General features: G+C 31.6%; 1 protein-coding gene and 1 pseudogene across 1 annotated transcript; both read left to right on the top strand.

The window, feature by feature from the left end:
- Positions 1–407: 407 nt before the first annotated feature.
- Positions 408–1,438, top strand: LOC112028526 (major allergen Pru ar 1). The gene is made up of 2 exons (XM_024061226.2): positions 408–715; positions 898–1,438. Exons 1-2 carry the CDS (start codon positions 532–534, stop codon positions 1,188–1,190), a joined length of 477 nt encoding a protein of 158 aa, XP_023916994.1. The 5' UTR covers positions 408–531; the 3' UTR covers positions 1,191–1,438.
- A 6,556-nt stretch (positions 1,439–7,994) lies between these two features.
- On the top strand, positions 7,995–10,034 carry LOC136067327 (major allergen Pru ar 1-like; annotated as a pseudogene).
- Positions 10,035–18,744: the final 8,710 nt, after the last annotated feature.

Below are 18,744 nucleotides of genomic sequence, written 5' to 3'. Positions count from 1 at the left end.
TTTCACTTGGTACTTATTCACATCAATTTGGTAGCCATTGAACAGAGATTTAAAACTTTGTTTAGTGGAAAAAAAGCTTTATTAAAGTGAAAATGATTGTAAAAAGCTGGTTACTTAAGTGAAACATAAAATTTTATTAACAATTTTCTATTATTTTTCTACTCCGTTACTGCCCCGAATAATGAAAATGAAAATAATGTAGATGGACAGAGGCTTCAAATTCAAATTGATACATTTGGAACTTTAATATCAACCTTATATGTAATTTCCAAAAATTCTTTGAAATGCAAGAATTTTTTTTCCTAATTAGATAACCATCATTTCCCCGCCATTTTGGGAGATAAACACAACAAAGTGTAGGAGTGCAATTCAACCCTTTCACATAAGCATTAATTAGCTTATGACTTATCAATAAATAGGACCTCTAGTGCTTAGACTTATCCAACCCAAGAACTTCTTACATAGCAACCTATTCTCCATCTCATTGTTCTCACTTCTCACTTGGATCATTTTCAAACTTAGAAAGAAATTATGGGTGTTGTCACTTATGACTTGGAGATCACTGCTGCAATCCCCCCAGCCAAAATGTTCAAGGCCTTTGTCCTTGATTCCGACAACCTAATCCCCAAAATCCTCCCACAAGCTATTAAAAGTATTGAGACACTCGAAGGAAATGGAGGGCCTGGAACAATCAAGCAAATTAACTTTGGTGAAGGTTAGTTTACACTATTAAATTATCATAACTAAGACTTTGTTCATGAACATTTTAAAAAATTAATGAAAAACAAATTTAATGTGGGTTTCAATTAATTCAATTAGTAACTACTTTTTTTTATTCCTAGCATGGTGCCATGTATTAAGCAAAAACTAACATGTTTTGTTAATTTTGGTTTGCAGCTAGCCAGTTCAAATTCATGAAGCACCGGATTGATTCATTAGACAAAGAGAATTTCGCATTTGGCTACAGTGTGATTGAAGGTGATGCTTTGATGAGCACACTCGAAAAAATTGCTAACGAGATTAAGTTCGAGTCATCCCCAGATGGAGGATGCATTTGCAAGAGCACAAGCAAATACTACACCATTGGAGACATAGAGATCAAGGAAGAGCAAATTAAGGCTGGGAAAGAGAAGGGAATGGGAATGTTCAAGGCTGTCGAAAGCTACCTCTTGGCTAACCCTGACTATTAAGTCGAGGCTGTTATGTCTTTATATATATTTGAGATAGGAGTCTTTTGTGTCTACCTTTCAATCATTGGTTAAATTGGTGTGCGGCGTGTGCCTTTGATGTTTCTTGCGTCTAGCCAATGCCTGGTAATAAGAGTTTTGAGGGTATGTTCATCGGATTGCATGAGCCAATGTTGAAATGTTTTTAGTAAATATTTTGTATTTTGTTTAAAACTTAATAAATCACTTTGTAAGGATTATGTTACAAAATTTGTAACATCTTTAATATCATTCACAAAAAGATGGGCACATTTTGTTAATTGAGCTAAATTTGTTATCCAAATATAAATAGTGGAATCAAAGTGACAATTCAGGGGTTGCCAATTAATTGCCTTTCGGTAGGGGGATCCCTTGAGCCTTTTTTTTTTTTTGGGAGAAAGGGAAACCCTTGAGCTGTGTATGTCTGTGAGAGAAATCTTCAATTTGGTGGCCTAAAAAATAAATAGCATACATCAAAGGAACTAAGCAATTAAGTAATTCAATTTCCTAAATATACAAGTGATCCCAAAATTTGGGTTAGGTTCAATTTTGATCCTTCAAATTAAAATTTTTTACCCTAATTTTTGTGTGTAAATGTACCGATTTAATACTTGCATAACTCTACCCTTATGATAGAGCGTCACATAGTTTTGTGAAATTTTGTCATGCGAGCAAGAATTATAACGGAAAAATTATGAAAGGATTAATTTCATACGATTATAATTTCTTAACCATTAAAAAGAAAATTTTCAAATTTAGAACTTGACCCAATTCTAGAGTCCAATTTATATTTTTTCCAATAATTCAAGTCAATCAATCATAGAAAAACGACAAGAAAAATTAGGTATGCAAATTCCACACAAGAGAGAGAGAGAGTTTTAAAGTTCTACTTCCCAATCTTCAAGTAAGATTAGCTTCTGGAATGACTTGAAATACATTTCAATGAGAAGCAAGGGTCCCAAATTCCCAATGTCTTGATCACTCTTTTCTACAAACAAGTCAGAAAAACTGAAAAACATGTCCTAAAAGTGCAAAGGAGCTATATTTCGTTACCTTTATTTTCTTTAAAAATAATTTCCACTGTTAATTTGAAAACCAATAGCCTTAGCCTATATTCTTTACCAACAATATCAGAAACACCTGAATCCATATATTACCAGCTTATGGGAAAGAGAGTGGAATAAAATGAATTTTTAAAGGACAATATACCATCTATTTCTCTGTTTTGGAAGTCTAGTGGGAAAGAAAAATGATGAATGCCAATTCCATTTCATTCACTACAAAAAACGCGGGTTATAGCCGCTTTTTTAAAATGCAGCTGTAGATCCATTTGGTCTATTGCCGCGTTTTCTAATGTGATCTATACATTGTGACTGTAGGTCCGGTAGGTCTATAGCTTTTAAGGTTCATCGTGACTATATTCCAATCCCTTATAAGGTTCATTTCAAAGTATTTCTAATTATATACGTAATGAAGAAGAAGAAGAATTAATTAATTACAAATTGATAGATTGATGGAATGGAACTCTCACCAAGCTGTTTGCAATTATGATTATATGTAATGTGTCCTGAGTTGGAAATTACCCGGTTTTCCCAAGAGAAAGGGTAAACTCGAACTTCCAGTAGTCAATTTATTCAGTTTTTTCCTATAAAAATGATTTAAGAGGACCGTGAAATGGTGAGTCTTGAATTGACTATTTATCTTTGTGACCAAGTGGAGTGAGTAGATTGTTTCTCAAAAAGAAAGAAAAAGGAAAGAAGAAGTGGAGTAGGTAGATTGCATATGGTATAATCTTTCTGTCTCCTTTAGGATAGTCTTATAGTTTAATGATGCTTTCCTTAAATCCTTTCTTACTAACACTGTCATTCTAAAGGGTGACAGTATTTTTTTTTTTTTTTTTTTTTTAACTAGCAATAACTTTTTCTTTTTGTTTTTGAATATATATTGTGGGGGGGGGGGGGGGGGAAGGGCCTAATTCAACATAGTGGGCCGAGAGCCCATATGAGGACTATTGTGCGACGAGAAGAAGGAGATGGTAAGGGCAAGGCCCATTTGGAAGAGGAACCCACAGAGGGAGAAGTGATTACAATCCGAAGAGGTCGCCTTCTGTCCGAAGAGGTTACATTCCTCTGACGCGAATAGTAGGGATCAATTGAACGTATAAAAGGTCAAGATGATCTTCCGAGGACTCCTTCTGATCAAGATAAACTCTGAGTACACTGGGAGATGATAAGGATGAAGAAATATCTAAAGGGAAACTGCTACCACCGTATTTAATGCTTTGAAGCAACTTTTCTGACCGCATTTATGTGGAGAAGACCCCTGAACAGTGTATTCTTACCTATCGCCACTCACACAGAGCTAAAGGAGATGCTTGAATGACATATACTCAAGTAGACTCACAGATGAGGTACAAGTGGACGGTGGAGATGAAGAGAAGGGAGGTTATATAAAGGAAAGAAGCTCCTAACAGAGGAAAAAAAGGAAGAACTTTGCTGTAACTCTAAGATTTGTATTCACCAGATAATCAATAATATAGCTCTTCAGATATCCATTCTTTACGTGTAAATTCATGTTGGCTTGTGCTTGAGGGTTGTGATTCGTTGTTGTTAATCTCATATTTAACCTAGCTCTTTCACCCATACTCTACAAATTCATTGTTTTGGGCTTGGCCATAAATCCTAACCCTACATATATATATATATATATATATATATATTAATGTATAACTTTTTAAACCTCATTTTTTAAAAATGTATAATATATTATACTTTAATTAGCTTTAACAAATAAGTTTTTAACAAAAAAAAACTATATCCAAATATACATGGAACATTTTTCACAACTTGTTAAGGTGAAAAGTTTTTTTTTTTTTTTTAAACTTTTGTTTTATTTATATTTTTTGTTTTTAATCAAATGACAAATAACAATGCTTTGTGATTGAAGCAACAATATTTTTACATAGTTCCCTAAATGAAAACACTTCTATAATGCCATCAATAATAATGAGTCATGCCAGAAGTTATGAAAAAAAATTATGAAATATTTTGTGTCACTAGATATATGGTAAAAATTTTCTGGACAAATATAGTTTAATAGGTTATATGTTTATTGTGGATTTAAATTAACTCAATTGGCAAGCTTTTTGTCATCAAATAAAATCTATGAAAAGAGTATACTTTTTTAATCTAAAAAAAGTTACATGTTTTATTCATTTGAAATAAGTATTCCACAAATATTCCGAAAAAAAAGTAATCCACAATTAAATATTACTTCTGTCTGAAAATGACAAATTGATATAGTTTAATGTGAAAGCATAGTTTACCTAATCACAATTAAATATGCCTGTCAAGAGAAAATAGAAGATTTTATTTTTATTTTTATTTTATTTTATAGGTAAAGAGAAAATTTCTTTATACTTGGATATTTTAAGGCATTTAATGCGAATGGGTTCATTATTATATTGCCAACCAACACCTAACATAACAGCTAAAACTTCAAGTTTTCAAAAATTTTTTTTTGATAGGTTCATAAAATTATTATATTGCCAACACCCAACATAACGGCTAAAACTTCAAGTTTTCAAAAAATATTATTGTGAAAGCCATAGGATAAGGATAGCCAATGCTACATACGCCTGCCATTGTTGAAAGAAAGTCAAAGCTTCAAGTCATTCTTGGCAGTGCCCCATTTTGAAAAACCTCAATGCTGTGCATTCTAGTCAAGACACAAACTTATACTACAAGCCTATTAACTACGGTCAGCGTAGGTTAGTTTAGGGTTTAACCTTGTGTTAGGTTCATTATAATTCAGTATTTGTAGTTTTGTACTACACTTATATATTAAAGATAGGGCCAAAAGTGCCTTATGCCCTTTTCGGGCAAATTATATAGTATTATGCTCCTCTTCCCAAACTAATTAGGGAAATACATCTTTTTTAAAACTTGATTTTTGATAAATCAAGTTAAGCCTTATAGTGGCATTTTTAAGGAGCCTATAGTGACGTTTTTTAACTTGACTTCAATAAAATCGAGTTATAGGCAATGAAATCGACCTATAGTGGCGTTTTTTTTTACCTATAACTCGATTTCATTGAAGTCGAGTTAAAAAACGTCACTATATTGCCTTAAAATGTTACTATAGGCTCCTTAAAATGTCATTAATTATAAGGCCTAAGAATTTTTTTTTTTTTTTTTTTAACTCGATTTATCAAAAATTAAGTTTTAAAAGAGGGGTATTTCCCTATTTAGTTTGGGAAGGGAGGCCCGAAAAGGGCAAAAGCCCATTTTGTCCTTAAAGATAGAGTCACTTTTCTTTCGTGATGTAGGTTTTGTTTTTGCATTTATTCTAGCATATTTAACATGATATTAGAGCTAATATTCAAGATTCATCTACCCCTCAAATATGGATTCTGTTCCAAGTATGATAACAAATCTTGCAAAATTTTTTGTGGTGATTACTAATATGTCAATTTACTTTGACCATTCCTCTTGCTTTGAGAAGCTGCAACATGTAGCTGGCCAAATGTATTTCAATGATCTTACCTTGTGGCTTGTGCCATCTATCTATCTAAAGTAACACTAAATGAATGATTTGTAATTTGATCATTAATCTGCAAATTATATGCCAGAAGGCAGAAAGAACTTATGAAGTTCTAAAAATCCAAATACTACTTAGGTTCCTTCACCCTGTTTGTTTGTTTGTTTTTTTTTTTTTTTTTTTTGTTTTGTTTTTTTTTTTTTTTTTTATGTTTTGGTCTTGTTACTGTTAGTTCACAAGATCCATAAGTTTGTTCTCTTCACATGTCTTTAGAGACATTTTGTTACATATCTCGGAAATAATTCGTGGTCAAGACGGCATTAGGAATAAAATGGTTTTTATTTTTAAATTAGACCAATTTGCAAATGTGCTTTCTTTGGGTAAATTACAAATGCTTTTCTTAGAAAATTATCATCCTTGTCACAATGAGGATATCATCAAAAAAAAAAAGAAAAAAAGAGAATTTTTGATCTTTAAGGGACACTTGCAGGGGTGGCACTACGTTGAAGTCAGGGGGTTCAATTGAACCCCCTTACCCAAAAAAAAATAAAAAAAAAAATAAAAAATTACATATATAATATTTTTGTAAAAAAAAAATTTGTTTTGAATCCCCTACAATAAAAATTTGCATACCCTGAAAGCCCGGTTGAATTTAGCTTTAAACTCTGTATGTGCAAGTTAGATTTGAGCTTATTTATAAGAGTGAAATAAGTCATCTAATAGTATATTTTCATGAGAAAGCTCGAAAAGATGAAAGTTTTGACATGACACTCAAACAAGAAATAAAGAAAGTGATGATAGGATTTGAAAAAGACGCACATTTAGACAAAAAGAAGAAGCTGATTATCAAAACAACATAGAATGTACGTGAAAAACCCTAGGGAAGGCCGGAAGGGATAAAAAACCACGATTTGAGCAAGAACATAACATTCTTGCTTGGCTTAGCTTATATTATGTATCAGAAAGAGATTAGTTTACAATGAAGTTACTTTTCCTTCCTACAAACTCTCTACTTTCATCTCAAAATATCTATTTGGGTTCTTGCCCTAAAAGTTCAGTTTCATGTTCCTTTTGTACTCTAAGGTACGTGGTTGAGTATAAGGACAAGTGTCAAGTTATCATATTCTTTCTTTTGAGATCTTTTCATAACTATGATATTATCTGCTAACTAAGGGATAAAAATTGTGCCAATGTGGCACAAGGACCCGAAGGTAAGTAGCTTTACCATTGTTTGGGAGACAAGTCTTGGTTATCAAGAGGGACATCAAAAATACTGTGATTGGTACACATGTCTCCAAAGTGACTCACTATGCATTCAACCAATAAGGGATGTCCTCATAGCCTTCAACTCTAAAAAGTCACTATGTCCCTTTTTGTTGATTGCTTGAGTACCGTGTCAAGTGTAAATCTCACTTCCTTCCCAAGGCAGTCACACCTTTAGCACTGACCATCACCTACTCTCCCTTACCTCACAGTTGCTACACGTGTAGAGTCCAGATTCAACCACTCATGCATTCTCCCGTGCTTTAGTGGTGTTATGTACAAACTCCAAAAAAAAAGAAAAAAGAAAAAGAAGAGTCCAATAGAAAATTTTTGGTCTTTAATATTAGAAAAAAAAGCCCATAAATCAAATTTAAAAAATCATAAATAAAAAAAAGGGCCAAACCAAACTTAAGAGAGAAATTTAGTCCTCTCCCACTATCCCTCTTCACTCTCCAAACCCAAAGGAAAAATGTAGTCATTTCACTCAAAAACAATTTGCCACCATCTAACCTAGATCTGTCGTTGCATTGTCGACGCTTGGACTATCCTTGATTTGCCGCCATTGCCGCTTAATTTGGTATTTTCATCTCTCTTTCTCTCATTCTTTCACTGTGAGAGTGTGTGTTTAAAGTGTTTTGATAGACTTCTTTGTGTGTTTTTAGTATTTTGATAGACTTCTTGAGTTTTTTTTTTTTTTTTTCACTAAGGGCCTGTTTGGTTCCCGTAAAATATTTTCCAAAAAATACCTATTTTCCGGAAATGCTATTTTCCGGAAAAGGGAAATATTTTCATGTGTTTGGTTGTATTATGAAAATTATTGTGAAAAATATTTTCATATGTTTGGTTCTATTAAGAAAATGCTATTTTCCTACAATTTTTTCACATTTTCCGGCAACAACAACAACAAATTCCGGCAACAACAACAACAAATTCCGGCAACAACAACAACAACACTGAGTCGTCGACAAGATCGAGGAAGAGAGAGCGATGGGTCACCGTTTGGGTCTGGGTCGAAGGTCTAGGTCATCGAAGGTCTGGGTGGAAGGCGATGGTTCGAAGGTCGAAGGTCGAAGGCGATGGGTCGTCGGTCAAAGGTCTGGGTCTGGGTCGAAAGCTCTGGGCTCTGGGATCGTGGGTCGCCGGCTCTGGTTTGAAGATCGGTGGGTCGTGGGTCTTTGTGGGTCGACGGCGAGTGGTGGTGGGTTGCCGGATCTGGGCTCTGGGTTCGTGTGTCGCCGGCTCTCTCTTCTTCCTCGCGCTTGCGCTCTCTCTCTCTCTCTCTCTCTCTCTCTCTCTCTCTCTCTCTCTCTCCAGAAGTAAATTGAAGGTAAAATGAAAACGGAAATGATTTTCCGTAATCAGAAGGTATTTTTGAAGGTCAACGGAAATGATTTTCCATTTGACCGAATTTTCCTTTGCACCCAAACAGCCTATTTTACGGAAAATGCTTTTCTGAAATTGTTTTCACCCAAAACATACAGACCCTAAACCACGATGTGTGTGTGTGGGGTTATAGTATTTTAATATATTATTTTTGAGTATTGAGTATTTGACTAATTGACCGTCTCCTTCTACGGGTTTGTATTGTTAAGTTTTTGTAGTGTTTGATATATAGCATTGATGAGTTTTGTCTTTTGCACTTTTGAGACTTTTGATCGAAATGAGTGGGAGTGGTTGTTGCAACGTGGGTGGGTTAGTACCCTAAAAATAAAAGACAATAAAAATATGAAATATTTATTTAAAGAATTGTAAACTTATAAATTAAAGAATTGCAAACTAAGAAACAATTATTGTAAACATTTAATTGGTGGGATAGAAACTAACAAATTAAATTAAAGAGTTGAAAGAAAATATAAAAGAATTTATAAAAATGTTTTGTGAATTCAATAAAAAATTCGTAAGGAGAAAAAAAAAACTAATAGATTAAAGTATTCTAAGTAATAATAATTAAAGTTCATTTAACAATAATTATTAATATATTATTGTGTTAAAAAAAAATATAAATGAACTTATAGTTTATATATATATATATATTTTAAATATTTTATATAATTTATGTTTCTTATTGAGTCTCTGCATACTTGCACTTGTGAACATTCATTTAGGCTATAAATACACGCTCTAGTACTCACTTCTTGCCATCTCAAAAACTCCAAGTTCACTTAACTCTCTATTCAATCTTCATTTCATCACTTTCCAGTTTCAAACTCTACGGTCATCATGGTGTTTTCACTTACGAGAATGAGATCACCTCTGCTATCCCACCAGCTAGGCTATTCAAGGCTTTTGTCCTTGATGCTGACAATCTCATCCCAAAGCTTGCACCCATGCCATTAAGAGTGCTGAAATCATTGAAGGAAATGGGGGCCCGGAACCATCAAGAAGATCACCTTTGGCGAAGGTAATTTGCTTCTCTCATCTCCAACACATCATTAATTTGTTTAACAAAATAAAAAGTACTTGTATTGTTTTTTAGAAGTGGAAAAATGCCATTACTATAGTCTTTCATTCTTAAAATAAAAAAAAATCTATTCTTTAAGAGTTTTGTGATTTAATGACATTGTTTGATTATCTTATAAATGATAACCTAGATTTGAATCCCAGGGAAGAGGTAAGTAACAAGTGTTTTTTTCTATATTTTTTTCAGGCAGCCAATTCAAGTATGTGAAGCATAGAATTGATGAGATTGACCAAGCAAACTTCACATATTGTTACAGTGTGATTGAGGGTGATATTGTAAATGAATTACTCGATAAAATCTCATACGAGATCAAGATTGTGCAAGCCCTGATGGAGGATCCGTCTTGAAGAACACCAGCAAATACCACACAAAGGGGGAGCAGGAGATCAAGGAAGAGAAAGTTATGGCTGGAAAAGAAAAGGCTGCAGGACTTTTCAAGGCTGTTGAGGCCTACCTCTTGGCACACCCTGATGCCTACAACTAAACCTTGCATGTGTGCGTGCTTCTTTTTTTTTTTTTTTTTTTTTTTTTTTTTTTTTTTTTTTTTTTTTTTTTTTTTTAAGGACTTAAGGAGAAGGTTGTGGGTATCATTTTGTTTTATGGCTTGCCAAGACTGCCTCAGGTTTGCTAATAAAGGACTCTCTGGCTTGGGATCATCATCTGCTTTCTTGAGATTTGGAAGAGTGAAATGTGAATGTTGTATTACTTTTGTAAACATACAAATAAGGAAAATCAGTTGGAAATCTTACTATTACTTGCAACTAGTTGTAGACTCGCGCATTGTGCGTGATAATTTTTCAGATAAAATATTATTTTAGTCTCTAGACTTTATAAAGAGTCTTTTTTTTTAAATAAATAGTTTATCATATTTTTTATAATCTTGTCTATAATGTTTTTTTTACCATTATCATATATTTATTGGTTGATGATTTGCATAACATAGACATTAAATAAGAGGTAGAACTATTCATTAAATTTTTTAATTCATGGTATGAGATTATGATTATATATATATATATGTATATATTTATATTTATATATAAAACTTCCCTAGTTAGAGTTTGATTAGTTTTAAGTTTAAATTTTGTATTATTATATTTAATTGTTGATTATTGGTTTAATTAAGTGAATATAATAGTTGATTTTATTGCATTATAAAGTTTTCAATGTCCTTTGTATAACAATCTCTATTTTATTTCTTACTTCTTTTGACCACTTTTTTATTTTCCCAATAACGGTTATTAATTGACGTTTGATTTCATTTCTTTTTTTCTTCCCTTGCTAGTTGTAAATTTTATAGTTATCAATAAGAAATAAATATCATGGATGGCTTAAATAGTTATAGATGTAGTTACGTTAGTGGTATGTCAAAGATTTTCTTTTTTTCTTCCTTCTGAATTTTCAAGGAAATATGAAAGACATTTCTCTAGTTTGGCCTCAATCAATTAAGATATCCATAATATATTAACGGAAATAATAATGAGCCTTAAATTTTTTTAATGTATGAAGTGGTTAGGTTATTGGTATGTCAAAGGCTTTATAAAAAAAATTTAAAAATAATTCCAAGGAAATGTAAAAGACCTTTTTTAGAAAAAAGAAATTGTGACTTTTTGAATTATAGAAATATGATTATTTTAATTAGCTTGTTTATAGATTTCATTATTAAGTTATAAACATCTAAATTAAAGTAGATGAATATATAAATACAAAATTATATGTAAAGTTATATCCACACAAGATAAATATGTATAGATAATTTTTTTTTTGATTATTCATAAATCATTATTTCATTGTTTACTTATAAATATCTATATTAAAATTTCTTTTTTGAAAAAAAAAATCTAAATTAAAATATATGAATATGTAAAGGTAAAATTATTTGAAAAGTTAAAACTGCTTAAGATGAACGTTTAACCACTGGTAAATGCGTGTTTTTGGAAGACTAAAAATATATACGATTGCTTTAGCTGAAACTATATAACTATGCCAATACTGTTGTGAGTGGTTCCATCATTTGCAAATGATCAAGTTTGGTGGCCTTAAAAAAACGTATATTTCATTTTGCAAAAAACTTTACATGAACTCTTTTATGACAACCTTTTTAATTTTTTTTTTCTTTTTGCTGAAACAACTTAAGAATATTAAGATTTAAGTTAACACATGTAATAGTTGTAAAACACGTCAGTGATATGAAAAATAGAAAGGTTTAAATATTTAAAAAACATTTTTAGTAGATTGTAATATAAAACATTTTTTTCTCAATATTTATGTAACTTTTCCCATAAGATCAATATTGTTGGCATCTTTTAAAGATGATACATAATATTTTTGAAAAGAAGAAGAAGAAGAAGCAGAGACAATACTAACACATAATATAAAATTATTAAGTTTGCATGATTTAAATTTGTGGCAAAAAATATATTAATGTATCTATGATAAAAGTTTTTATCTAAATGATATATAGTAGTTCATATTTTTTTTAGACTTGATTCAAAAAGTTCATTCTCAATAGCCTTTTAAGTCTACAAATTGCTCAATCTATGGGCCTAGACACATTCAAAGGGTGCTATCTAAATTATAAATTATATGATCCTTTATCACACAAATATTTTGATTCCTCCAATGTATGGTAAAGGAAGGCAAGTTTGTGTCTAGCCATTTTCTTGATTTGAGCTGCATAATTTAATAGTATGGAGAATGTGATTGGATTTAAATGTTGAATAAAATATGATGAGAGGGAAAAAGAGTAAAAAAAATAAAATATATAGTAATAAACATCAAGTTATCCAAGTTATTCTATGTAATAAAATAACATTATATTATTATGTACTATATGTATAATGCTATAGGATAATATTTAATCAAAGAGAACATAAAAGATAACAACTTAAAAGACAAAACTAAATTGTATCAATCCAAAGTAGAATTCTAATTAACACAAAAATTCATCAACCTAAAGAATTGATGCAATAAAAAAAAAAAATCAAACAAAAAATGAAAAACAAATTGAGAGAGAGAGAGAGAGAGAGGGAGAGAGGGAGAAGTAATATTTTTTGTGTGAGAAAACTATGCATAGGATGAAAAAGAAAATGTCAAATTTATAGAAAGATGTTGAGAATAAGAAGAGTCAAAATATAGGAAGATAAAAAGGTAGAGAAAGAATGATATCAACGTAAAAAGTAGTGGGGAGATGAAGAGGTAAAAGGGAGGGAGAATTTTGGAAACTTAATAATAAAAATAATGGTTAAAAGGTATTATAATTTTTAAATAATGGAGTTTTTAAGTCACCTTTAATGAGAAAATGTTTAAAAAAATATATAAGAAAAATTAGAAACAAAAAATGATGACGTGGCTGTTGATATGGTTCAATGTGAACATAGCAATATTAAATGCTACGATTCAGCTTTTAGTAATATATAGTAGTTCCTATTTTTTTTTTAGACTTGATTCAAAAAGTTCATTCTCAATAGCCTTTTAATTTTACAAAATTGCTCAATCTATGGGCCTAGACACATTCAAAGGGTGCTATCTAAATTATAAATTATATGATCCTTTATCACACAAATATTTTGATTCCCCTAATGTATGGTAAAGGAAGGCAAGTTTGTGTCTAGCCATTTTCTTGATTTGAGTTGCATAATTTAATAGTATGGAGGATGTGATTGGATTTAAATGTTGAATAAAAATGAGAGGAAGAAAGAGTAAAAATAAAATTTATAGTAATAAACATCAAGTTATCCAAGTTATTCTATGTAATAAAATAACATTATATTATTATGTACTATATGTATAATGCTATAGGATAATATTTAATCAAAGAGAACATAAAAGATAACAACTTAAAAGACAAAACTAAATTGTATCAATCCAAAGTAGAATTCTAATTAACACAAAAATTCATCAACCTAAAGAATTGATGCAATAAAAATAAAAAAAATCAAACAAAAAATGAAAAACAAATTGAGAGAGAGAGAGAGAGAGAGAGAAGTAACATTTTTTTTGTGAGAAAACTATGCATAGAATGAAAAAAAAAATGTCAAATTTATAGAAAGATGTTGAAAATAAGAAGAGTCCAAAATAAAGGAAGATAAAAAGGTAGAGAAAGAATGATATCAAGGTAAAAAGTAGTGGGGAGATGAAGAGGTAAAAAAGAGGGAGAGTTTTGGAAAATTAATAATAAAAATAATGGTTAAAATATATTATAATTTTTAAATAATGGAGTTTTTAAGTTACCTTTAATGAGAAAATGTTTAAAAAAAATATATAAGAAAAATTAGAAACAAAAAATGATGACGTGACTGCTGATATGACTGAACATAAGCGTAACTAGGGTTGTCCAGAGACCCGGCCAATCCGACCCACCCACCGTTGCCGACCGAATCCGACCCGCCGCTGACCAATCCGACTTCTCCGACGGATGGCGACGGGTTTGTTCCTCCAAAACCCGAGTTTGGTGGGTCGGAGGTCGGTTTTCCTTCTCCAGAATCCAATCAAACCGATTCGACCAACCCACATGATTTCCGGCGAGTTTTGGTAGATCCGGTGAGATCTAGACCATTTTCGTCAAGATCTCGGTGAGATTTCGTCGGATCTAGCCAAGATCTTGCCGAAAATGGCCTAGATTAGGCCGGATCTAGAGAAACCTCAAAGATTTTGGCCGGATTTTGGCCGTTTTCATGCATTTATTTTCGCCGTTTTCATGCTGGTTTCGTTGTTTTCTGGACTTTCGACCTCGATCGACTCGACCGCCGCTCGTTGATGGTCCGATCCGCCCGATCCGATTATCCCGGCGGTCGGCGGCGGGTGCATTTTTTTGTCACCTGATTCCGGCGGATCGGTTCCGGGTTGGGCATAAACCCGACCCAGACCAACCCGTGGACAGCCCTAAGCGTAACAACATTAAATGCTACGCTTCAGCTTTTAATAATATATAGTTATAGATTTGCAAATGATGTGTTCATTCATTTTTCTTTTTTGGATTAATTCTTTGTACAAACCACAAATGTTAATATTGTCGATTGTTAATAACGATGGGGCATCAAGAGTTATTAACACAATCTACAAATTAGTGGCAGCTCCAGGATTTTTGTTTAGGAGAGTAAATAAGAAATATAAATTATATAAAATCTATTAAAAAAAAACACTATAAGTTCATTTAACATATTTTTTCTAATACAATAACATATTAATTATTGTTATAAGTGAACTTTAATTATTATTACTTAGAATACTTTAATTTATTAGTTTTTTTTTTTTTTTTACTCTTTACCAATTTTTTATGAATTTGCAAGACATTTTGAGGAATTATTTTATATTTTCTTTACAACTCGTCATTTAAGGTATTGACCTACCCACGTAGCAACAACCACTCCCACACCCTTCGGTCAAAGACTCAAAAGTGCAAAAGACAAAACTCATCACTCAATAATATATGTCAAACACTACAAAAACTTAATAGTACGCGCGCGCACACACACCGTGATTCAGTGAACGTTTGGATAAAACTGAAAAAGTGTTTTCAACTGTATTGTATGTTTTTCAGTGGGTTCCGTGCATTGTTCACGAGACCCGTAAATACTTTATTTAGTAAAAAAAACTTTAAAACTAGGTCCTACGGTACTATTCACACATTTAAAAATTATTTTGTTGCAGTGTTTTCAATTTTCAACAATAAGCGGTATTCAAATAGACCCTCAGTGAAAGAAGTCTATCAAAACATTATAAACACACTCTCATAGTGAATGAAAGAGAGATGAAAATACCAGATCAAGCAGCAGCGGTGGTAGATCAGGGATAGTCCAGGTGTTGGCAATGCAGCGGTAGATTTGAGTAAGATGGCGGCAAACTATTTGTAGGTGAAGTGGCTACCTTTTTTCTTTGGGTTTGGAGAGTAAAGAGGGATAGTGGGTGAGGACAACATTTTTCTCTCTTAGGTTTGGTTTGGCCCTTTTTTTTTTTTTTTTTTTTTTTTTTAATTTAATTTTTAAAAAAATATTATATATATAATTTTTTTTTTGGGTCAAGGGGTTCATTTGAGCCCCTTGACTACAATGTAGAGCTGCCCCTATCTACAATAATCTTACATGTCATGTCTCGTCCGATTTGGGCAAAGAGAATATCTCGTTTAATGCCAAAATTATCAATATGCATGAATGTAAAAGGTAATGAAAGGAACACAAATATTTTCACAACTTATTATAATGGAAAGTTATGATTAAAATTGTACGAACCCAATCCATTAACCTTTGTATGCTTAAGAGTAATGTTCCCAATGCCAAGTCTGGGCCCATATCAATTTGGGGGACTAGTGCCTGGTCGAAGTCTAGTACTAGGCCGGGGTCTATAAATCACCTAGTGAGCATCGTTTGGCGACAGGTGCAAGTTTCAAGAGAGTTACATCAATCACGAGAAGTGGGTCCCATCTGGTCAGGAATATATCCCAGAGGGACCAACAAACATAAAAAGCCACCCCTTCATCATGACAACCCCACTAAAGGAAGTCTATAAATAGAGGCTGAGGGTGTGAGGGAGGGGGTTGGCAATTTTGGGGAGGATGGATACACGAGGGAAAAGAGAGAAACCAGCAAAAAGAGGTAAACTCAGCACTATTAATCTCGAGTCTTCTTGGGAAGCACACATAAAGGGTAATAGAATACCAATTGGGCTTGAAACACTTTCTCTTGGGCCGTTGGGTTGGTTTTTAGAGGTTTTCCCATTGAAGGAAATTCCAAACCTCTCAAAACTAGTAAATTGGGTGCTAGATTCAAAAATTCATATAGTACTTTGGGCCACAAAAATAACATTGCTTTTACATATATTCGTCACTAATATTACTTTTGTCATGCATCAATTGCAACATATCACGTTCTCATGTTACCAATTGAGAAAAAAAAAAGTAAAAATTTTGTTTCCTTATTGGACTATAAACAATCAACCATCATTTGGGGATCCCTACGAAATACTCAATAAATAATTACAAACTATTAATGTGATCTTTGTCAAGGGAATTCATTTTTTATTTTATTTGAGAAGTGTCAAGGGAACGAACCTCTGAATATAGCTTTGTGAAGACAATCAAATTTACTAGTAACAGAAAGGTAACAATATTACAAATTTTGTAAAGTCTCTTGTCAACTAGTAATAATATTACCAAAAAGATTCTAAATGAGAGTAAATCCTATTAACTCAACTAGTAAAATCTCTTCTCATCAAATAAGAGATATGAAGTTCGAACTTTGCTTACATTAAAAACCATTTGATGTCTTGTTTAGATGATAAAAATCAATTATCATGGAGAAGATGCCATATGTTGAAATTCTATTCTATCTATTAAAAAAATATTTATTTTCTTAAAAGACTAAATATTTCCAAATGGGAGATAAAAGAGATATAAATATAAAGGTGAATGTCAACTTAATATTAATTGAAAAGAAAAGTTTTATTTTTTTATTTTTTATTTTTAGAGAGTTTCAACCAATGACGTTTGCTTATGATGATGACTCTTTATGATTAGATCAAGACATAAATTGGTTTTGGGTGTTGGCGGGGATTGAACTTCAAATCTCTTATTTAGCTATTAAAGATTTTACGAATTGAACTAATTGGAAACGATAGTTGAAAAGAAAAGTTGAATACATAGCATACACACAGTAGCCAAAAAAAATCTTTATATTTTAGTTAGTCAAAGGATATTAATTTAGGGGCATAATTGTCACTTTAGAAAATAAAATTCTTCTAAGCCATAGTGGATCCCCATTTTTTAAAAAGGAAATTCATAAATTTCCAAATTGAGAATCCAATTGCCCATAGACATGGATTATCTTTACCTACAAAGATTGAAATGCTTAGAAATTTGAGAGGATTTACCCTAAACCAAAGGACTAGCAAGATAATATTTATTCCATTCCATTCCTCCAAAAAATGGGAGGAACACTCGTAAGCAACGTTATAAATATCATGTCAAAGAGCAATGCGATTTGCATAAGGGAATAGAATGTTTTACTACTCATTGATATCATGCACCTTTGGCATATATATTTGATAAAGCACAAATAGCCAATTTTTTTTTTTTTTTTAATAAATTTTTTTTCTTGTATCAGTCAAAATATCAATATCAGCTCAAACATTTGAAAGTTCTTCAATACGGTTATATAATTTATCTATAGGGAACATGCTCCCATTGATGTGTCAAGTACCTATTGGGAAAACTACATTTTAAACCAAGGTGGTCAATACCATACAAGTATCGACCGAATCGATACATGTACCAGTATTGAAACGTCAACGTTTCGTATCAGTTTAAATAGCGGGCATATCGGCCATGTACCAAGCGTATCGGCTGATTTCAGGTGTACCAACCGGTATAGAAAAAAGCTTTTTATTTTATTTTATTTTATTATTATTTATTTTAGTTTTGTAATTTTTGAATTTTTGTAAGGGCAAAATGGTAACTTACTTGCATTAACATATTAGTATTATTTATTTTCTTAGTATGCAATGAACAATTAAGCTTTCTGTCTTTTATATTATTATTATTATTATTTTTTTTTTTTTTGATGCTAAATCTAAACTACTACTACTACTATTTAAGGAGTTTCTTCGCTTCTCAAAAAAAAAAAAAATTTTAAGGAGTTTCTTCTGTTTGGATTGGATTTTTTTTTCCAAAATACCCTACAACCTATGTTTAAGTAAGGGCAAAACTTGGTAAAAATGCTTTTTTAACTTCCACTAAAACATTGCCTATAAAAGAGGACCACTCTCCATGATTCTCAAATTGCTTTATCCATTTATAAAAAAAAAAAATTAAAATTAAAACAAACACACAGTTCCTATACTGATAAAAACAAAAAAAAAACATATATTCTGTTATTGCAAAAAAAAAAAAAAAAAAAAAAAAACTCTGAACCCACATTTTAGTCACACACAACTCTAAACTTTTACCTAGCAATTTTAAATATCCCCATTATCATTAAGCAATTATTAAGCTGTTATGATGTTATCAAATTACTTTCCATCTCCAACTCTCTATATATATCATGTTGCTTCTTTTTTTTTTTTTTTTTTTTTGTGTGTGATGTGTATAATTCTCCCTATACCCGACTATCTAAAGAGTTCATTATCTACATTGGCCATGGTCAATAATATTTCAAATCATTGGCTTCTTTCTCCTTCAGGTTTGTATGAGTTTATTTTATATTTTTCTTTTGTTTTTATATAATTAATAGTGTACTTCATATATTGTAATTTTTTTCTTAATTTTATATTCACTATGAAATT

Source organism: Quercus suber, unplaced genomic scaffold (assembly GCF_002906115.3).
Source record: "Quercus suber isolate HL8 unplaced genomic scaffold, Cork oak 2.0 scaffold_67, whole genome shotgun sequence".
In the NCBI taxonomy this organism is placed as follows: Eukaryota; Viridiplantae; Streptophyta; class Magnoliopsida; order Fagales; family Fagaceae; genus Quercus; species Quercus suber.
The sequence above is the reverse complement of the archived record's forward strand: the minus strand, read 5'-3'. Positions and strand labels throughout refer to the sequence as shown.